Source organism: Periplaneta americana, chromosome 3 (genome assembly GCF_040183065.1).
Source record: "Periplaneta americana isolate PAMFEO1 chromosome 3, P.americana_PAMFEO1_priV1, whole genome shotgun sequence".
Lineage (NCBI taxonomy): Eukaryota > Metazoa > Arthropoda > Insecta > Blattodea > Blattidae > Periplaneta > Periplaneta americana.
The window spans coordinates 162310176-162334253 of NC_091119.1; the positions used below are offsets into that span (position 1 = coordinate 162310176).

A 24078-nucleotide genomic window follows, 5' to 3' on the forward strand; every position below is an offset into this window, starting at 1 on the left:
AGTTGTTTGTTTCCTACTCAAATTTCTGACATCTGAACCTATTTGGTGATTTTACACATGACAAATGGTCAAGGAGTTTATACTTAATCAATCGCTCTGCCTTATTCTCCTCGAATTGGTTTATCTGTGGACATAATATCCTCAGTAACAATCACATCATGATTCTATTCTGACGTTAGGTTAATTAACGTTCTCCAAATGTTTACATTTATAACTCTTAAAATTGGATGGCCCGACTGTTCGATTTAGACTATTAGCGTCGACTCTAACGAAAGTGGACTAACCTGAGAGTTTAAACCACGTCCTCTAATCAGTATTGCTTAACTTTTAAAAGCTTTATATCACCCTTGTCCGCAATGATCCATCTGTACGCGCGAAATCGCTTGTTACCACCCCTTCCACACACACAGACACACACACAAATTTAAACATCGATTCGTTTTTGTTTGGCGCAATCAGTGTTGCGGTTTGTTGATGAACGAGCGCCAGCTTTATGTTAGTTATTATCAGGGGGCTTGATGCTCCTCTGTGCGACACGTGTGCTACAACGCACGGCCAACTTCAACATTGCGATTGTCGAAAATCCCTCTAGTTAGAGGTTTGCTAATTGGACAGACAAATTGCACGTGTAATGAAACTTTGACTGCGTGAAAGAAATATTTGTCAGCAGCACAAGTGTTGTATAACATAGGTAAATAGACTGGGGCCTGTGAATTGGATTCCAAAATGCAGTAGATTAAAGTGCGTCGCCATCCTAGAGCAAATTGGAAAGGAAAGCACTTTAATTACGATGGTCGGTAAAACGCGGCGTGAAATAAAACAGACGCGCGCTCGAATGTAGTTCGAGGGCCACATTACGCCAAATCATTCCATACTGCCGAGCAAACAAGCGTCTGTGAATCACTTGACTTATTCAATTACGACGTTGCCCAATTTTCAGTAATTTGCAGTTCATATTTCGAAAATAAATGTTATCGTTGTCGTCGTCGTTATCGTCATCTATGACGTCATTATTTCCGTCATCGTCATCCTTACCTACTTTCAAGTTTCAAGACGTGATATTCTGAACTGTACCGCCATAATTCTGTATTATCAACTTAAGAGTGTGATCCCAAAACGCACTCGGTCCATTTGGCCATTTTTATTATTTATAGGCTACATGAGAATGAGATAGTTCAAAACCACACTTTTAACAAAAATGTTTTTTTTTTGTGCGAATTCATTTCTTATACAGATGAGGAAGCTACTATTAAAATATTATAAAAATTACTCAACAAATGACGTAAATACGCCAAAGAAATTATGATACCGCACCTAATACACTTTCCTGTAAAATTAGCCTAAAATTCCCTCTTACATTTCAATTTGTTATAGGTTTAGTTATAATGTTGTGATTGCAGTATTTCATGGTAGAATGTGATTATTAGAGGGCGGAAAAATATGCGTTACCACGTGATACAGGCTGTTTTGGTCTGAAGTATGGATGACGTCACAGATGCATGAGCAATAACATAAATGCACTATAAGTAGGAATGACGTGTGAGGAAGGAGGCCAGATCTTCACAGAATTGCTTATTGCCTATGTGTAGATGGCAGTGTTGTGTAAAAGTGATTTAAAATGCTTAAGCCGAAGGATTTGAATTAAATCGTCTAACAAATAAATATGGAAGAGAAATTTTCATTCCGTAAGGGGAAAATATTTTCTGTGCCGTGTGCGAAAGTGAAATTAAAATAAGTAGGAAATATTACATAGAGCGGCATTGTAACAGCAAGAGAACATACCGGAAAAGTACAAAGGTCTTCGATACCAACTAAAGAAACACACTCACAATCTGAATTTAATGAGGATTTATAACTCCAACAAATTCTGCAAAAAAAATACCGGTTGTACAGTTATGTGTAACATTTTGAGTGGAGGGGAAAACGACGATACTACGGCGCTTTTTTCATTTGCACCTCTGACGTCGAATTTCTCTTTCGATAATTTACGAATGTACACATATTGTGGTTCAGTGTAATGCATCCTTTAATCATCCAGGTGGTGGCAGTTAACATTGGACGTTAAATTTTTAAATCATCATAACTATATTAAAACGTCATTCCGTTATTTATAGATCGATTGAATGGAGTGATGAGGTTCTCATTACCAGACTGTACTCTCTTACCACTGTTTACGTGAGTGAATGACAACAGTATAGTCCGTTGACATTGACCTTAAGGCATAACGCACATTTTTCCGTCCTTTAGTGGCACTATTTTAACTGTAATATTATATTCTAGCATCTATTACCATGTTTTGTTGTTTTTTCTCTTATTATGTATTTTGTGTGTGTATCTATGTAAGCCACCTGTAGGCTAAATGGAAGCCTGCTTCTGTTGGTAGTGGATTTAAAATTAAATTAAAATTATTAAGAGATTTGACCAAAGAAAATAATTTGTTAAGGCTACATTTGTCATATCCTGGACAACCGTCAATCTTGGAAATGTTCCTTTGAAACCGTTTAAAATAGTATAACATTTACAAAATTTGAATTTCCTATATCTTAGACACGCCTCTGTCCTGTAATTTGGACATCTTTTGTTCACATGATGGGCAAGTTCATTTTCCCGTCTTTGATTTTAACGAGAAAAAAGTTCATATATCCTTCGTTCATTTGTTCAGAATTCATGAATAGGTTCTACCTGGAGGACTAGCTTATACCTCAGCGCAATGGATAGCTCGAGAAAGTAAACACTCACGCAAGGCCACAAGTTTTTTATCTTCCTATGTGGTTGGCCCGCGGGGGGAACGAGCAGGATTCGTTGTGTTGGATAGAATTACAAGATTCATTTAAAAGCTGCTATCGAAATAAATTGGGTTCGTTTTGTTAGATAGGGTTACAGGTTCCTTTTAAGAGTTGCTACCAAAATAAATTGTGTTCGTTGTTAATATAATTATGGAGAATTACAGGTTCCATTTAAGAGCTACTACGGAAATAAATTGGATTCATTATGAATATAATTAAATCGAAATACAGATTCCTTTTAAGATCTGTTACCAAAATAAATTGAATTCTTTGTAAATATAGTTCCATGGAATTAAAAGTTCATTTCAAGAGATGCTACCGAAATAAATATTAAGTCCCTTGTGAATATAGTGCGATGGAATTACAGGTTCATTTTAAGAGCTGTTACAGAAATGAAGTGGGTATTTGTTAATAAAATTATACTAGGCTGATTGCAATAGCAGCTAGCGAAATAAATTGTGTTCTTGTGAATGTAGTTTGAAAGAAAGAATGACAGGTTCCTTTTAAGAGCTGCTACCATAGTATATTACGATACAAGGTTGGGAAGTACTTTTTACAAAATCGAGGAAAAGTTTGAAAAACGAGCAGAGCGAGTTTTTCAATTTCCGATATTTTGTAATGCACTTCACAAAATTGTGTTGTACAGTATTTTTTGCACGATAGTGTATTTGGAAAATAATATTTTCAAAAATCTTAATATACAGTACCTCTGATTACACTATGAACAGCTGACTGATGTTAGCAGTCTGGCCAACGTAAAATCTTCACCTTCGACTTCAATGTAAAGGAGTAAAAATGATTCAGGTAGGCCTACTTGTGATATTTCGAGTTCAATTGAAATAATTTTTATTTCTTTTTGTTAGGTGAAGTTTGAATTGTTTAAATGAAGTTCAGTACGTTTCAAATGCAGTGATTTGTTTCGTATAATGTATATTAATTAACATTGTCTTTTGGGTATGAATGTTACATGCATTGAAGGTTTGTAGCAAAGTACATAGAAGGCAGTGGTTTTCATTACAACTCTAGAGCAGTTATTTGTAATATTTAAATTTACTTATCTAGGCTGGCAACTCTGAATTCAGTAAAATCAACTTTCAATGCTGTAACGACGAGCAAACACACTATCGTGCAAAAAATAAATTGTGTTTGTTCTGAATATAGTTAGATAGAATTACAGGTTCATTTAAAAAGCTGCTACTTAAATCATTTACATTCTTTTTAAATATAGTTCCATAGAATTAAAAGTTCATTTCAGGAGTTGTCCTCGAAATAAATTAAGTTCGTTGTAAATATAGTTCTATAGAATTACAGGTTCATTTCAAGAGCTGCTACCGAAATAAACTGAATTATTTGTGAATTTATTTCGATAGAATTGTACAGTAGTGGCAAAAAAACCGGACCGACCCTTGTAGCTGATTTCAAAGCCTTGTTCACTCCTGAGCACGATAGACTGGTAACTAAGACTTTCGTGGTTCGAATCCTGCCTGGGAATGAAACTTTTTTTTGTTTCAAATTTATTCCCAATACTTTTCGATAGCTGGTAAAATTCATGTTATGAGAATAATAAGTTAATTAAGTAGTAAAATATCGCTGCAATCGAAAAGTATTGGGAATAAATTTGAATATGGAACAAAAAAAAATGTTTCCTTCCAGGCAGGATTCGAACCACAAAAGTCTTAGTTACCAGTCTATCGTGCTCTGGAGTGAACAAGGCTCTGAAATCAGCTACAAGGGTCGGTCCGGTTTTTTTTTTTTCCAATACTGTACATAGGTTTGTTTCAAGAGCTGCTACCAAAATAAACTGGGTTCTTTGTGAATATTTATATTTCGGTAGAATTACAGGTTCATTTCAAGAGCGCTACTAGAATAAATGAGGTTATTTGTAAATATATTTCACTAGAAATGTAGATTCATTTCAAGAACAGCTACCGAAATAAATTGGATCCATAATGAAAATATTTCGATTAAGGAACTTACATTTTTTTTTTTTCGAGACAAACCGAAATAAGCTGGTTTGGTTGAAAATTATATTTGACGGAATTGTTGTTTCATTCCAATACCTGCTACGGAAATAGATTGGGTTATTAGTGAATATATGTCAATGGAATTAAATTTATATTTTCAGATCTGGTACAGAAATAAATTGATTCTTTTTAAATATATTTTGAAGGAATTGCAGATTAATTTCAAGAGCTAATACCAGAATAACTTCAACTCGTAGTAAATATATTTCATTGTAATTGTAACTTTATTTCAAGAGCTGCCATAGTTATAAAATTGGCTCGTGGTGAATATATTTCGTTGTGGAATTGTAGATCCATTTCGAGAGCTACCACCACTGAATTTTTACCAAAAATATATTTCCATGAAATTGTAGCTTTGTTTCGAGAGTTGCTACCGAAATAAATTTAGTTCGTGGTGAATATACTTTTAATCACTTTCCTAGATACCGCATTCAAATTCTGTTAGAAAATTTCATTGCCAATTGAGCACATTTTACCCAATAATTAGGATCGAGGGGCACATGAAATTAGTGATTGTTACCGGGTTACGCAAGTGAAACTCGCCACATCAAAAAACCTACATGCAAGAGCGGAAGTTTCCACTGCGTTGTACACAAAAACATGCTTTATATTCTCTTGGTTTGAAGATATACAACAAAATAGGGTAAACTGTATAGTGATTGACCACTTAAGCTAATGAATAATAAAACAATGAAATAGCGGAAAACAGTGGTAACTTATTGAGAGAATTTTAAAGGCATTGGGTCAAGTGAAGATTCAGAAACAAATCAAAATCAATAAACAAAAGAAAAAATAAAATTTTAATGCAAAGATAAATTAAATAAACACAACAAGTCCACTTTTACAGTTATTGACCACACGCTTATTAGTGATTGACCGTCTACTGCACAGTTATTGAATACTCATTTATTAGTGATTGAACAACACATTTTCACAATTTTCACTTTTTTCTTGTCTGTTTCGTTTCTCTTCTTCTGATCTTTCTCATTAAGAACTATTCGCCACCTTCGTAGCTCTGTCGGCAAAGGTGTTTGCCTGCCGATCCGAAGTTTCGTTCGGGCGCGGGTTCAATTCCAGCTTGGGCTGATTACCTGGTTGGGTTTTTCAGAGGTTTTGCCCAACCGTAAGGCAAATTTCAGGTAATCTATGACGAATCCTCGGCCTCATCTCGCCAAATACCATCTCGCTACCATCAATCCCATCGACGCTAAATAACCTCATAGTTGATACAGTGTCGTTAAATAACCAAGTTAAAAAAATAAGAAAAGAACTCTTCTCGCTGCCTTTTCTTTCATTTCTTATTCGCTTCCTTCCTTCTCTTGCCTCTTCTTCCATTTTTCTCTTTTGTGCCTTATCAGAAGCAAGTGTCAAGTGTGTGTCATTTCTCTGATGTTATTACAAATGGCTTCACCCAGCACTGGACGAGGACCAAAGAACACTTTTCCTTCAACGGGATATTTGCTTCTGGACGCTAAGGTTGCTTTTAGGACACCAAACTTCTTGGCAGCTTCATTTAAATCAAATCCACTGTGGACAGGTTCTGTAGCGTTTCGTAAAGCTTCCCCTGTATAATGCACTTTACCTGGCTTAGGCATTATAATATAGTATCAGTCCTGTAAAAATCCCCATCATTTAACCGATAACATATATAGAATTGAAGCAAATTGGTCATTATTCTAACAAATAATTTATGAACGACCAATCACTGTAGTTTGCGGCCATTCACTTTATAGTGATTGACCACGGGGCATTTTTATGTCATATAAAAACTTTAACAAAATAATATTCTGTGGACGGAAACCTTATACCTTTTCTCACACTGTGAGTGTAAAAACGAGCACCAGAATTTATGTATCCTTTGCAGAATAAATAAATTATTGGATGCATTATTCTTAGCAATTACTCTAGTTACTTACACTTGTTTAGGTTCAGTTGCATTTCCAATCGATTTCAGTCCTCTCAGACAACAGACACTAACTCAGTGGGATGAAAAGCGACAACTAACCACAAATAAGGGTTGCTACTAGAGGTATATGCAGCAGAAAAAGAAATCACGATCGTGGTTTATTCACAATATACTTGAAAAAAGGAAGCGGTCAATCACCGTATACTGGTCAATAACTACCTAGTTTACCCTAAGTATCGTATTTTAATTTCTTATCAAGAATTTACTGCTAATAAAATTGTCAACAGAGAAGGTACTTGTATTGTAGCTGTTATAAAATGTATTCAATATTTAGGGTTTAAAGAATTAGGGTAAATTTTATAGCAGTATTAGAAACTGTAGTTTAAAATGCTTATGCTTATAAACTATTTTATGCTCGACCATGCCGAAATGTAGTAATTATACACCTGGTAGCAGCACTTTAATGCATGTCATTAAAATACACCTATTCATTAAAGTTCAGGTTTTCGATTATTCTCGGATATGCAATCGAAAGACAACTAGCGAAACGTTACGGAGGCTGGAAATCCAGTACTGTCGCAGACGGTTATGTTCTGTTACTATAAATAATTAGCGTTAATTGTAAATAATATTCAAATAAATTCAATTTGTCTTCTCGTTTTTCGATGTCGAATTCAATTTCAAGGTTATATCAAGATTAATGTTTATCTTACTCTTTAGATTATATCAAGGTCGTCGACATTCGTTTCCCGGAAAAAATCAATACTTTCGCGTCTGCGCACATCTCACAATTTATGATGTAGGCTATTGCACTCACTCACATAACAATAACATGAATACTTATGAATAATTTCAAGTTAGAAATATGGTCGAGCATAAAAATTCGTATGAAACTTGCCTATAATGGTAATTAAGACGCTCGTTTCATAAACATCCTCACGTCTTAATTACTACCATTATAGGCTCGTTGCATAATGTACTATTGCTTATTTATTTATTTATTTATTTATTTATTTATTTATTTATTTGTTTATTTATTTATTTATTTATTTATTTGTTTGTTTATTTATTTATGTATGTATTTATTTATTTATTTACTTATTTATTTATTTATTTATTTATTTATTTATTTATTTATTTATTTATTTATTTATTTATTTATTTATTTATTTATTTATTTATTCGTTTTAGATCTCTGTTTTTTTATTTTGTTTGTTTTAATTGTTGGTTTTCATTATGTATTTACTTTTTTATTTATATTTATTATTCATTTATTAGCTATGCATTTATTTATCTATTTATTTATTCATTCATTCATTTCAAGATGTGAACATATACAGAATAAAACCCAATTACAGTGGTCACGTATGCAACAATATTGATTATTATTTCAATAAAAATTGTAAGTAGACTATGTGTAGCCTATATCTAAATTTATAAGTTACTATAGATTTATAAATATGACAATATATAGGCCTAATATTAAATAAATTCAGATAGAAATGTTGATTGTGCAGGAGTTTTATGAAAGGCCTGAAATTATTGACCTTTGAAATGGACATTAAGAACCTAACAAGTTGTTGCGTACTTAATATTATGTAAATTATTGTTGCATAGCTTTCATTTCATACAAAATCTAACAATGTTAAAGATAAAAAGATGTTCCTTCGCAAAAAACCGGTTCTTCTCTCGCTCAGTAAAATTGTATTAAATTCTCAAAAAAGAACTATCACAATATTACCAACTTTTACCCTATTGTTTTAAAGACACGTTTTGTACAGGGACATAATTTTATTTTTACTGACATTTCTAATATTAACCTGGCTATACCTTTGGATTAACGATTAAGAACCGGAAACACCGGTTGCTATCTCCCTTCCACGACTGGATTCGGTGATACTGGCGTAAAATACAAACAAATCACTTTACTAAGTATAGGAAGAAAGAAAAGTAGTTCATCCATTTACGTAAACTAGGAAATATCGCGATTTTGAGTTTGATAATTATCATTAGGTTCTTGTTTAATCGAAATACAGTACTGTATTAACAATAAGTGTTTTTACTTACTAACTGAGTTATCCATTCGGACGTATTCATTATGCAGTGTACATTATACGGCGTACAACACATTAGCGTACACAATAGAGAATTGAAAAATAATCATAATATGGATATTTAAACACATTTTTGAAAATGGTGGCCGTTCAGTCTTAATGTGAATATTATCGCACTATAGACTATTGTACGTAATTCCAATTATCAGGTTCGTACTTCGTATCAGTAATTCATGTTGAAATAATTCTGTACCTACTCTATAAAAGAGACCTTAGGTACTGTAAATTCAATCTTCATTTCTGCCCGATCCGAAAAGATAAAATTTCTCAGACTTGCTATCTACTGTCCGTCCAAGTGGTTACGTCGCAGCTTCGTAGAAAGGGAGGAAATCACGTGACAGTTAATTACTTAACGAGGCCCTTTTATTTAAGTTATTTTAAACAATTGTATGGGTATAATATTATGTAGACGTTCAATTCCTAACAGAAATTAATATTCTCAGAAAAGAGCTAAGACAGCCCAGCCACTAGCATTGACAGAGAGGCGAATAGAAGCAGGTGGGGGAAACCGGGATCCGACGTAGGCAAATGGAAAATGGTGCAATATTGAAAGCTCTTTTGTCACTGGGAAACGCGAACATATTTTTGGAACGTACTGTTTACTATGACCGTAAGGCTACTATGACTGTATATGCGGTCTTGGATCTGTGTGGAGGACGGCTGAACTTCATTAGTAGAAGGGGTGGGAGTAAAGTACATTAAAAAACTCAGGTACAATAAAAATTGAAGTAAAAATAAAATGACGTCCCTGTACTTTTCAACACAAAATAAAAATCGGAGTTTTCACCCCAAATCACTATCCAGTTCCCTATAAATATGCCAGAATAAATTAATAATAATAATAATAATAATAATAATAATAATAATAATAATAATAATATTTGTAAAGAGATGCTCAACTAAAAAATTTAAGCAACTAAAGTTACGTCATGGATGAGTAGACCTAACTACATACCTTAACACTGAAAATGATTCATAAACGAAAGTTGCATCCAACTTTGTGGATATAAAAATAAATAAATGAATATAAATATAATTGAGTTTGAGTAATGCTGGTCCCAGTCGCTGTTTATTGGGAAGTGCCAATACCTATCAGCGGGAGCAGTAGGTTTATCTGCTGTAGGTTGGATTGCAGGGGGGGGGGGGGAGTGCATCGAGTGTGGGGGTAGCGGCATAGGCGGTTACTGCTGATGGGATTGCAGTATGCAATAAGCATTATGAACATAAATTGTCGAGCTGCAATGGTGAGTTTGAAAAGGCGTGCATATATAGGCATCCGCCAGCTAGCAATTCACAAAATTGTTTATTTTCAACGTCCGCGCGGCCATAATTATCCATGAGCTGTTGGTGTTAACGTTTTGGCTTTTATGGGCATAACATCGCACTACAGTTTTGTTGTTGTGTTTGGTGAATTTATGAGTGTGGGAAACTGTGCGACAGAGAGGGGCAGAGAAATTGGGAAAATGAGTTTCACGCCAGCAAGAATCACATACATGGTGGGAACGTTTTACAAATTTCAGATTTCATCATGCGTGTTTACCGTTAAAAATGAAGCGCTTTGAACCATGTAATAAGTACTCGGATTCTAAAGTAATGACGAAGCGTGAGAAAAAAATATCAAAAGAGTGACGTCATTAGTATTTGATGGTTATAGCCAGCAAATTTCTGAATTATGTAACTTATTTGGAAAACAAGTTTTCGTTTAGGCCTACATAAGTGAAATTAAATTAAATTACTAAAGCATAATAATGTCAAGAGAATTATTAAAAGAACGAAACAAAAGGATATAATTCAAACGTTGGAAATGAACTTTCTGAGAGCTCTGAAAGGAAATTCTAGATTAGATACTCGTAGAGTAATTGATCAAGGCATATGAAATAAATTGGATACAAGATAGTGTCAACAATAAGATTACAGTCATATAGAAGGGAGTTGGAGGAACTTCTACAAGTTCACAGCTGTGAAGTAACAGTTAGCATGTCTGTCCTTGAAACTAGCGGGTCCGGGTTCAAATCTTGGTTGGGACAAGTTACGTAGTTGAAATTTTTCCGGGGTTTTCCCTCAACCCATTAAGAGCAAATGCTGTGTAACTTTCAGCAATGGAGCCTGGAATCATCTCGCTAGCATTATCGCCTTTATCTCACTCAGACGCTAGATAACCATAGCAGTTGATAAAACTTTGTAAAATAATCGGCTAAAAAGAAAACTTCTACAACAAATGTCTACTATCAGATTATCAAAACAGATTATGTAGAAGGGATTATTAAAAGAACGAGACATTAAGTTCATTTCATTCATATTGTTCTGCCCATTGGCAAGTCTTTCATTGCAAACCCAGCATTTTCCAATCTTATCTATTTTCTGCCTTCCAGTGCATCCTTCAGCAGGCAATTCACTGACACAGTCAATTCCTATTTTTTCGTCAGTTTCAACATTTTTCTTCCATCACTCATTCTTTCTATCACAGCTTCACGTCTTGTTCTGTCTCCGTTTCACACGCTCCATTCTTCTATTCTTCTCCATATTCACATTTCAAATGCTACTCTTCACTTCGTCGAAACGACCATGTTTCTGCCCCACACTCCACACAAAACACTTCATTAGTCTCTTCCATAGTTTTTTTCGAAAGGTCCGCAGAAGATGCTCCTCTTTCTATTAAAAGCTTTCTTTGCTATTGCTATTCTCCTTTCGACTTCCTTCCGATCGCATATAGGGGCGGAGTCTATTTGTGCCGGAGTGTATTGCGGGCAGCATCAGCTCGAGGCCGCTAAGGGGTAAGATGCTCGTGGTAGAAGGTAGAGTTGAGTTCAGATAGAAATGATCCAATCCCTGCAAGCGATTGCTAGCTTCGTTCAACCAACATCTCTCCCCAGAGCGATCATTGGCCCTAGCCCTCCCACATACCACTTGCCAGAGATCTTGTTTCCTGGGATGGACCATAGGCTTACTTGACACCACTGATATAGGAGATTGTTTCCGAATAAACGTTTACAAAAGTAATTCCTTTATCTCCTTTGTTACTTTGTTTCTTGTATTAAAACAAATAACTTATAATACTCCTTGAAATTGGTGTAAAATAAACGCTTCTATTGTATTTCTTGTTCTTTTTTTCCTCAGGTTTGGTTTCAGAACCGACGGGCGAAGTTCCGGAAGCAAGAGAGGTTAGCCCAGCAGAAGGCATCCCAGACCTCTTCGAGTGGCGGCAGTGGAGGCGCTTCTACGCCGGGAGATGGAGTCACGGGGGCAGGCCAACAGGTGGTGAAGAACGAAGCAGGGGGCGGCAAGCAATCCGGGGGAGGTTCGTCGGTGACGGGAAACCCCGGAGGAAGTTCCGGTAGCAACAAGGATGTGAAGCCCGGCACCCCGACAGCCACCGTGAGCACCACCCCTAGCAGTGTATCCTCCAACAGCAACGACGTCAAACCCATGAACGGTAACGGTGAGTTCTCCAATGTATGCTACAGCTTATGTAGGCTAGATAGAATTTGTTTATCACTCCGCAAGACGGTGGGCACAACAGTAAGGAACACACAATCCTATAGTTAGCTTGGTACTGTGTTTGTCTACTTATTTTTTTTATTTTTTTATTTATTGAGTAGCTATGCCCCAATGAATAAAACTCATATTTAAGGGCTATACAAGAACATATGAAGAGTACAGGGGAAAAACAATCAAAGTCACAATTCTCTTGAGAGTAATGTCATCTAATTCAGTAGGCCTATATTACTGCAAAATTTATTGCTGTTCCTAATGAAAAAGGAGGAAAGGATGACTATATCCATGGTGATAATTCTGCTTTACCAGTTTTGATAAGAAAAAACACTAACGTTTGCAGTAATATATTGAATTAGATGGTATCACTCTTATGAGCATTGTAACTTTGATTGTTTTTCTCATGTACTCTGCATACACATAGGCCTATGTTGTACAATAAGTATAGTTTAACAAATCATAAAACTACAGTCTGTGAAAAATATACAGTATGACAAGAATTAAAGAAATGAAACATACAATATAACAAAAATTAAAGAAAGAAAATAGATAAGAACTGTAAGGTAACAATTAAGTTTTAGGGAAAAATAAGAAAAAGTTTGAAACCACCAAATAAATAAACCAGCCGAGAATTAAAATAAATAATCTTCCCAAAAAGGCCTTTTTTTTGTTTTTTTTTTTTTTTTTTTGCATTTCTTAAAGTCAATCATTGTGGGCCATTCACGTTTGTTAAGCACTATTACCATACCAAATTTGTCCCCGATTAAAATATACGGCACCGAAATTCCGTTCATTGAATCAGTAAAGAATCTAGGTATTTATATGGATAAAAGTTTAATTTGGAACATTCAAGTTGCAGGAACCTGCAAAAAAGTATTCTCATTAATCCACTCGTTTAGGCGATTGAAGAATTTTCTACCCTTTTCCATGAAAAAAATGTTAGTGCAAACACTCGTGATGTCCCACTTCCATTACTGTGATATTCTGCTTACTGACCTAAGCGTTACTTCGGCGCAGAGACTACAACGTCTTCATAATATGTGCGTCCGTTTCGTCTGCAATATTCGCCGGGCTGATCACGTAACACCATCCCTCGAAATGTTGTCCTGGCTCCGTCTAGATCTCTAGAAGATCGTAGGAAAATCCACTATCTTTTCCTTCTCTTTCACATATTGCATTTCTCCACTCCTGTCTATCTTGCGTCTCGTTTTCAAAATTTATCCACCCATCATAACCTAGACACACGATCACAACACTCCTCAATTTTATCCATTCCCTCCCACCGAACATCCTCATATTCATCTTCTTTCACTGTGGCTGTTCCTCGGCTTTGGAATTCCCTACCGAGTAACGTCAGGGACTGTCAGACATCAAACCAATTTAAGAATAGACTAACGAAATATTTTTCTAACAATTCTTGTTAACAATAATAGCTGTTTCAGGTTTCTCAATGTTTAATGGTATATATATATATATATATATATATATATATATATATATATATATATATATATATATATATATCACAGATAAATATCTAAATTATCTCATTATTATTATTATTATTATTATTATTATTATTATTATTATTATTATAACCATTTCTTACCAATGTTTATTATTGTCACACTAACATTACTTACCCAACTTTCATTATTTACTTTCATGTTGTTTTATGGTCTAGATATTAATGTAATAACTATGTAAGCAATTGTATTCAATTAGAATTAGAGTCTGGCTGGGCGGAAAAGAAGGCCTACTGGCCTTAGCTCTGCCAGATTAAATAAGTTATTATTATTATTATTATTATTATTATTATTCTGATTATTATTATTATTATTATTATTATTATTATTATTATTATTATTATTATTATTATTAAAGCACCGGAAATTTGGTAAAACTTTGTATTCTGAAGGAAGATGATTATAAGTGATTAAAAAATGCTTAATTTTTTTCGTATCATATGTCACTGGACCATGCTGGGAAAAAAGTATTTTCTTTTTGTCTTGTAGAATAAATTAAGGGTTCAGAACCATAGTGGGCCAAGCGCCATTTACTAAAACCGTAGAAAACAAGAGTTAAAATGAAGTTATCACCACAATTAAATGGAAACATACGAGTATACACGTATACACATTCAAACTAAATGTTATGTCAATCTTCATTAAACTAACTTAACTTTAACCCTTGCTTTCTCCGTTTTTAATAAATGGCGCTTGGCCCACTATGGCTCTGAACCCTTCAAATATGTATAGTCTATCTTTATTAAACTGAAATATAATATTGCTATGTATTAAATTGTTAATAACTTTGTACATGAAAATAGCAGCACTTAATTTGATAATTAATTAAACTGATAACCATATATATCTTAAGAGTGCTCTTTCACGCGCCAATTTTTATATTTATGAGGCAGTATTGATAAGTTTTAACCTAACATGAATAAGGTTATTATATCTAAAGAAATGCTTAATCACCTTTTACACCTATTTAATTATACTTAGCAGATTGTCATAAAGCAATTCTAAACCTTAATATTTTTGTCTCCGTTTGCAAACCACACCACCACTGCACTTATTACTACAGTTTTACTCTCTAAAAACTTACTTCCTTTTAATTAAGCTATATATATTTTTTAGTTTCAAAATAAGTGATAACTTAGTCTGAGAGAGCTAAATTGGGAGAGTATGGGGAATAGCCGATCAATTCACAATCAACTTAATTCCTGCCACACAATCAGGGACTTATAAGCGAGTGCATGGTCTTGCAAGACCACACTTTTCGAAATTTTACAACGACGATTCTCTACAGTTGCTTACTGAAGCATAGTTAATAACGAAGTATAGTTCGGTCCAGCTACAGTTTTACCTTGTACCTAGTCCGTCATATTATTTCATCTTTGTCCCAGGAAATTGATGCAAAACACTTTCCTGCCGAATATTGAACGCGAAATTTCTGTGGTTGGAAGAACCTGAGTGTTTTCATTTCTTAGACTGTTCTTTTGCTTCAGAATCGTAATGATGTAGGCCTATCCATGTTTCGTCCATAGTTACAATACGATCCAAAATGTTAGAATAGGCCTAATCGTCTTTCAACCGGCGGCAAAGTGACATGGAAATTGTTACTCTGAGTAATTTCTGTTCAGAGTTCAGGCATTTGGGCATCCATTTAGCCGATATAGGCTACGTATGAGCTCAATTTGTCGACCCTTCAAAATCATGTCTTATACAGCATGAATATTTTCTGGAGTGGACATCTTCCAACGCGATATTTATATTTCTTATAGACTATAACTTCTTATAGATATTAAGATGATCTACAGAGAGCTATTCACGGGTTATGTTATGTTATATTATGTTATTTATTTATTTATGTATTTATTTATTTATTTATCCATCCATCCATTCATGTATTCATCTATTCATTTATTTATTCATGTATTTATTTATTTATTTATTTATGTATTCATTTATTTATTCATTTACTTATTTACTTATTTATTTAATTACATATTTAATTATTTATTTATTTATTTATTTATTTATTCATTCATTAATTTACTTATTTACTTATTCATTTGCTTTCTTATTTATTTATTTATTTATTTATTTATTTATTTATTTACATGTATATCTGTAGCTTATGTGGATATCTGGCTCTGTCTATAGCCTAGGCCTATACAGTATTTAAGTTATCTTTATACAGTATATGATCGTCCATCTCTGCTTTGGCATGTGAACATGAGGCCAGCAGCCAACTGGTCGGTCTGGGTCCTTCAAGGGCTGTGGCGCCCGGATGATGATTATACAGTATATTTAGACGTGCCTGTATCTGTGCATAGGCCTGTGTATAGCGTAGGCTATATAAGCCCTAAATACGTGTCTATTAAGAATTTTTAATATTCCTACCTACATTTAGGCCCTACCCTAAACCGCTTGAGTCCATGGTATTCTACTCATATACCAGACGGACACCAGCGGCGGATTTTCAGGGGAGGCAAGGAAGGCAGAGCTTCCCCTAATATTTTACCAGAACACAATATGGCAATAATAATTTCAGCAGAATTAAGATCACAGACAAGTTACAGCAAATGACGAACTTTTTTCTTTTATATTAATTTTACTATTCACTACGACTAAGATGTAAGTTACGTAAAGTCGACCACATTCAGTTGGTGATACCCGCTCGCTATACTGTAGATAGTACAAATAATTTGTACTGAAAAATAACAGATAGCGCTGTAACCTGTATAGTCGACATCTAGCAGCCTGCAGTGTCCATGCGAGAGCGGGTAAGAGGATGACGCTACTCCCCGGTAACCATGACAACAGCAGTTCAACCAATAAGATAGCTGGTTAGAAGAGTGTTTAAACTTGACTAGAACGCGCGAGGGGAGCCGATTTGGAGACGTCCTACCCACCGCTGACAAGTGTACTGCTTATAGTCACGGCTGGTTTCGGCAGTATTGGGAAGTTCTCTCTCTCTCTCTCTCTCTCTCTCTCTCTCTCTCTCTCTCTCTTTTTCTCTCTTCTTAGTTTTAGAAAATTGAGTGACGTGTTGTTAGTTTTCTCTCCCTGCGTAAAAGTTTTCATTTACGTTGTTAGAGTTTCTCTTGTTTGCGGGTGTTCTTGTTATTTTATTCTTTTGTGTTACGAGATGTATTTACTTATACATTATTTTAAATATATCGAGAGTTTAGAAACAAATGCAGATTTGTCTCTAGCTTCTTCTAGTAGCAGTTATTCAGTATGTTGTGGCCTATTTGATCGGTTTGCGAAGAAAGAAGATCGTCGAGGTAATTTGCTGTAAAATTAGACTATGTAATAGTAATGAGCAAGCCCTGGATTCTTTGGTTCGAATCAATTTTGTTGCTATCTCGTTACTCTCCAAATATTGCTTTTCTTATTCGTTTTATGTAGCAAAGAGTAACATTCTTAAATTCAATATGACCTAAAAGATCTAATTCGTAGGTTAGGACTTAGATTGTCCTAAAGAGAGGAAATCTTTACCAAGCCTTGTAATATATTAACAGCATGTTGTTTATTTTTATTCTTTCCCCGTAAAATCATATAAATTCCTAAACATAAGATTTAAAATCCTAAAACATAAACTGGAAAACCTAATTTTAATTTCTTAAAATCTATCAATTCTGCGCTTGGTAATGAGGTACATCACAGGCCTTATATTTTTATATTCTCATCATTCACGTCTTGGCCTCCTCAACTTTCAAACCCACCGTCCGCTACTGACGGACACACAAAACTGCAAAAGGCAAACAACATGCATGAATGCTTTCTGAAAAAATTCTTATATGGAGTAGTGATACTCCAAGACCAAGGAGCATGGTCGCTTTCTGTAGTTTAAGAAGGTGTGAAAATTTCATACAAGTATTAGATTAGCCCTATCTGCATATAGAGTGCAACATGATGTAGCTAAATGAAGCTTTGAATTTTTTTGAAAATGGTAGGAATAGCTGAGCGAGAGATTTTGAACCGTCATTAGTTTTTTTGAAACGTCATTATTATTATTATTATTATTATTATTAGTAGTAGTAGTAGTAGTAGTAGTAGTAGTAGTAGTAGTAGTAGTAGTAGTAGTAGTAGTAGTAGTAGTAGTAGTAGTAGTAGTAGTAGTAGTAGTAGTATTTTCTTAAGGGTTACTCGCTTTCTGCATAACATGATACAAATTGAAGAAAGCAAACAGCCACGAATTGCTTCCGACGCCGACGGTGCACGAGGTGCTTGCTAGGAATAGTGTGCGTAGGCCTACATGGTCCGCGTAATTGAATTTGATACGAAATCTGGTGTCTAATTTCCACTTCATAACGCATTGTTATATTCAGCTACTTATGGCGAGCTGGCAGGCTGGCACAGATCCAGATTCCGTTCGGAGACGCCTTCTCCCCTTCGCGTCTATTAGGCCTACAATCTTAAATTTATAAACATAGGCTATATATAGGAATGCAGGCTCAAGTTGACGCCCGTCCGTTCCTTCAAGTTTATTGCTACAACATTCAAGAAATGAACATACACAATAACTTAATTCCACGATAAACAGTGCCAGGCTGTTATTAGTTCTTACAGCTGCTGCGTATTAAATCTAATCATCATTAGACCCAAAACACAGGAATCATATTAACATAAAGACTACCGGTACAGCAATAAAGTCATGTCAGAGAACTAGGCTAACCATAGCATATCGCTGACTAGTAACATTTGGCGAAAACGTAATATGGCGAACGCCAGTAGGGGAAGTTATCTCCACCCACATGAAACGTGCATTCGACACAACACTAGCCTATCACGTAGAGTATGTGGTGGGCTTGTAGGGGAAAAGTGGAAAGGGGTCGTGGGCGGAGCTTAGCGTTCGCCGTATTACGTTTTTCCCTAACATTTTATACTAATCAGACTTCAGATGTATACAAACAATAAGTTGTTCTCCCTCTGACACATATCGTCAAGTGAGATGTACTGCCTGATAATACTGTAGATATACATATCAGCCAGAACCTCAATCAGAGGTAGGCTATCCTTAATATTAAATATAACTTATATGGTGTACTCCAAAAGCGTTAACTAGAGATAGTGTCGGGATATGATTCCAGAACATGCATATTAGCGCAGTGTGGGATAAATGAAGATATTAACGCCATAACTCAAAAAATGGGTTACAACTGACTAGAAATACAGACAATAATATTGATTTTTTAGATATTGATCATTTCTTGTGGAATGTAGACTGTACAGTGGGTTACAACTGACTAGAAATACGGACAATAATATTGACTTTTTAGATATTGATCATTTCTGTGGAAAGCCACCAGCATGGCTCAGTCGGTTAAGGCGCTTTCCTGCCGGTCTGAAGTTGCGTTCGAGCGCGGGTTCGATTCCCGCTTGGGCTGATTATCTGGTTGGGTTTTTTCCGAGATTTTCTCCAACCGTAATGTGAATGCAAGGTAATTTATGGCGAATCCTCGGCCTCATCTCGCCAAATATCATCTCGCTATCACCAATCTCATCGACGCTAAATAACCTAGTAGTTGATACAGCGTCGTTAAATAACCAACTAAAATAAAATAAAATAAAAAATTCTGTGGAATGTAGACTATAGACTACAGTGGGTTACAACTGACTAGAAATACGGACAATAATATTGATTTTTTTAGATATTGATCATTTCTTGTGGAATGTAGGCTATAGACTACAGTGGGTTACACCTGACTAGAAATACGGACAATAATATTGATTTTTTAGAGATTGATCATTTCTTGTGGAATGTAGACTATAGACTACAGTGGGTTACAACTGACTAGAAATACGGACAATAATATTGATTTTTTTAGAGATTGATCATTTCTTGTGGAATGTAGACTATAGACTACAGTGGGTTACAACTGACTAGAAATACGGACAATAATATTAATTTTTTAGATATTGATAATTTCTTGTGGAATGTAGACTATAGACTACAGTGGGTTACAACTGACTAGAAATACGGACAATAATATTGATTTTTTAGATATTGATCATTTCTTGTGGAATGTAGACTATAGACTACGTTTCAAAAGTTGTAGCTAATTGTGGAAAGATTTTACAACAATACAAGTAGCCCCTAAATAAAAGTATGACGCATACTGGCGCTATTATCTGCAGTGAAGGTAAAAATACCACTTAAGTTACTTTTTTAGAACAAAGAAATATGTTTACAAGCAAAAGTGGCAAATTAAGCTTATGTTATAGGATTAAACAACTATAAATGATTAGGGACAACAAAGAAGTCTCACTACTCATTACCACGTAATTTTAAAAAATCCAATCAAAATCACTGTCATTGAGTGGTGCACAACCGTCTTCACATAGATAGTAGATGGATGGATGGATGGATGGATGGATGGATGGATGGATGGATGGATGGATGGATGGATACTTTATTAATGCTGAAGACATTACGAATAATGCATAGCAACGTCAATAAAAACATTAACAATTAATGTTATAAAATTCATCAAGGCTATAGGCCTACGAAAGGTCTTGAGGTCAACACTGTCTTGAGCTTACGTTTAAAAACATTAATGGGTAATTCCCTTATATGAATAAGTAAACTATTAAAAAATTTAATTGATAGGCCTATTGTTTCAAAACTGTTTTGAGTAGGCTAATTCTGAATTTATTTTTATTAAGATGGCATCTAACGTAGTGAACTGGGTCCAGTTTTCTTTGTGCTACTCATGTTTCAGGTTTCATGGTACCCAAGTCCAGTCGATTATACTTAAGTTAGAGACTATTAAACTAACCACTATTATTACATAGGCCTACTAAATCAAAGTTTATTCTCGCAGCAAGATGGCGTTATTACCTGCAATCGCAAATTCTACTTCAAGTGGATAATTACCGTAATATAATATTAAACATTTTATTTTAAAACAACACAACTCCACTAAACTTAAGAACACATATAAGTTAAACAAATTTCTCATAACATTCCATCATTCACTATAGGCCTATTTCAAATTCAGTTATCTGTAGGCCTATTTACTTTATGCAGAGTATAATATTCACGTTACTCGACAATCAGCTCAAGTGCGCAATTCTTCACTTATGGCCCGTCCCAGGAATCTGTGGAGTAGAAAGACGAACAAGATCTCTGCGCAAGAGGTAGCCTATGTGGGAGGGACAGAGCCAATGACTGCTCTGGGGGAGGCATTGCTTGAACGAAGCGAGCAATTGTTTTCAGGAGGAGATAATTTCTATCTGAACTTTACCTTCTACCACGAGCATCTTACCCCTTAGCGGCCTCGAGCTGATGCTGCCCGCAATACACTCCGGCACAAATAAACTCCGCCTCTATATGCGCGAAGTTACTCTACAGATTCCTGGGACGGATCATAGCTAAAGATTGTCAAACTCACACTAAAGACAGAAATCCGTTTTATTGTTAGTTTCGGATGTTTAAGAAAGGCCTCTCTAAACACTAGGGGTGCTATTCATAGACATTTCGCTAGTCCGCGCTACGAGTGTGCTAAACTAGCCCCGGCTATCGACTGGTTACTTGTACGGGTTTCATATCATATCGCTAACACTGGTTTATGAATATGAAAAACGTTAGTTCGCTAATCATCCACCGGAAGCCCGCGCTAAGAATGTCTATGAATACGGCAGTAAGTTAAGGACGGTCACACGTCGCTACTTTTGCAGCGCTGCAGTACAAAAAACTGCGCAACTCTCGTACTGCGACGTGTGAACAACGGTGCAACCCGAAAAGTAGCGGCTGCCAAACCTGCTGTCCGCTACTTTTTCATGCTGTGCGCGCAGCTTAGAAGTAGCGACGTGTGAACAGGGTTCTCAGGGTTGCAGCCGCAGCATTTTTGATATCGGTTTTGTTGAAACTTTTGCTGCGGTTGCGACCAGTGTTGCCACCCGAATGTGCCAATGATACTTTTATTGTTTCAATATATTTTAATGTTAGATGTGATGAAAATAAATTATTTGTAACAGTCATTAAATGCACAACACAGTCTGAGCATATTTGCTGACGATATAATTCATTTTTTTAATTTTCCGTAGCGTGGAGGGTTGCCAACATTGATTACGTGAATATGCTGTTGGTCATCATTTAAGTATGTAGGCGTTTTTAAAAGCTTTATAGTAAAAATAATGACAATTTCTGAATACTAGTTAGGACAGAAAAGAAAAAAATAGATAAGTAAGCTTTCGCATGAGTTTCTTAATAATGCGAACATAACCACAAAATGTATATTGAGGAGTCAACACGGAGATGGGAACCTGCAGCATGACTGCGGCTGCAAAAGTAGCGCCTTGTGTGAACAGACTCGCAACCTCCAGTTGCAACTTTTGCTGCACTCGGGTTGCGCAGCACGAAAAGTAGCGTGCAGCGCGCTACTTTTGGCTTACGTGTGAATACGACACGCAACTTTTGCAGCTGCAGTACAAAAGTTGCGCAGCAAAAGTAGCGACGTGCGACCGTACCTTTACACTTCTCTGACTAGGGCTACCAATATAGATTTTCATGTAAGTAATTATCAAAAAAATATTAGATGGCGTTGTAACCTGCATGGCGTTACTAGGCTACCTTCACTTACCCTATCTCAGCGGTGATGAAAATGTAATCGTGCGCCGCGCCACTGTGTAACCTGCAACGTGCATAGCACCTATGGAGGGAGGCGGACACCCGAAGGGGAAGTGAAGCAACTGTCTGACTTATTAGCGGATTTTCATTTTCCTTACGTCAAGCACTTAAATATAATTTTATACAGTACAAGGCTACAAACTAATATTTAGTACGTGTAACGAAGAAAGAAATGAACAATAAATCAACAATATCACAACCTAAAATTAACTGTCTTCAGAATGTCTCTGCGACGAAGTTTCAAAATCAGGAATTATGTCACTTACTGCCAGTCGTAGTTGATCACGAAGGTATTTGTCTGTCAGTCGTGATCTAAATTTGGTTTTTATTATTTTAATTGTTGAAAATAATTTTTCACAAACGTAAGTTGTAGCGAACATGGCTTCAAGAGAGCAAGCGAAAGATCGAAACTTCGGATATTTATTTTTTGGCAAAGATTTGAAAAGTTCAACATTTGTCAAGTCCTTACATCTAGCTTTCATTTGACATCACATTGTAAATCAGTAAGTTCAAATTGAAGAGCTAACCGCATAATTCGTACATCTGCTGAAAAAGGATCGACGTACAGAGATGATGATGATGATGATGATGATGATGATGATGATGATGATGATGATGATGATGATGATGATGATGATAACACTTAACCTTTTAATGTCTCATCAGTAACATGTAGTATAATGCCGTTTTATGTTATACAACCGTTTTCCTCGTAATACTTGTAAACAAATCATACATTTAATATTCTCATCATATTGACAGCAAAAAAAACTGCGTCCTCCCATCCTACTTGGAACTTTCGTACATGGTTTCGAGAGAGACATATGCCATTCGCAGGTCAGAGACAAATACAAATGAAACGGAGTTTGACTCCAGTGAGTGAGAGGGTGGGGGTTGGCGGAGATTAGAATCTATCACTGCGAGCCACAATGTCTCGCGAGCAGTAGCGGCTGGTGGTCAAAATAATGAGTGTGCTACAATTTCTATATTGGCCTACTGTATACACATATGTATTTATCTTAATTTGAGACTCGCATAGTGACGAAATATGAAGTCCATACGACGTTCCTTCCTACTGTAGAACCTGTCAATTATCATGGTGTTAAACCCTTCAACTTGGATATCATACTCTTTTCTATTGACAGTGTTACTTCACAGAATGGATCCTGTGAATTGTTGGAGGCTATGTATCGTAACAATTGAACAGCTCCATCTATATTCCGGAAGGCAGGTGTTCCGTATAGAACTCAAAGTTGTGTCTTTAACACTCTTTTGTGCAGTACAGTATAGCTGTTGACAGCAACTTCAAGTTCGCGTTCAGGAAAATTAGGCTATCCAAAAATTGCCAGAAAATTTGCTGTTTAACAATTTAGTTGCATCTAGATAGCTTAAAGACTGGAAACGGTGAGTAGTTTCCTGAATTATACGGTCACATACTTCCTTGGCTTCAGTTTTCTGGGATTCCATTCTCCGTCGCTTGCTGACTGGTTCAGGAGGAACCTCAAAAACCAGTTAGACGGCAGCAGCAGTCGGACACTTGAATTACCAAATAGGCCTACATTGTAAATAGTTCCGAGTTATTCCACAAACAAGCATTCTCTCGTTAC

At 35.6% G+C, this 24078-nt stretch overlaps 1 protein-coding gene across 1 annotated transcript in view; it reads left to right on the plus strand.

Annotated features, from left to right (window-relative positions):
• Positions 1–24078, plus strand: part of LOC138697070 (homeotic protein ocelliless-like) — an 82352-nt gene that overhangs the window by 34607 nt on the left and 23667 nt on the right. Inside the window, exon 3 of the mRNA XM_069822666.1 lies at positions 11948–12269. Coding sequence (XP_069678767.1) covers positions 11948–12269 — 322 coding nt within the window. The remainder of the gene's footprint in view (positions 1–11947; positions 12270–24078) is intronic.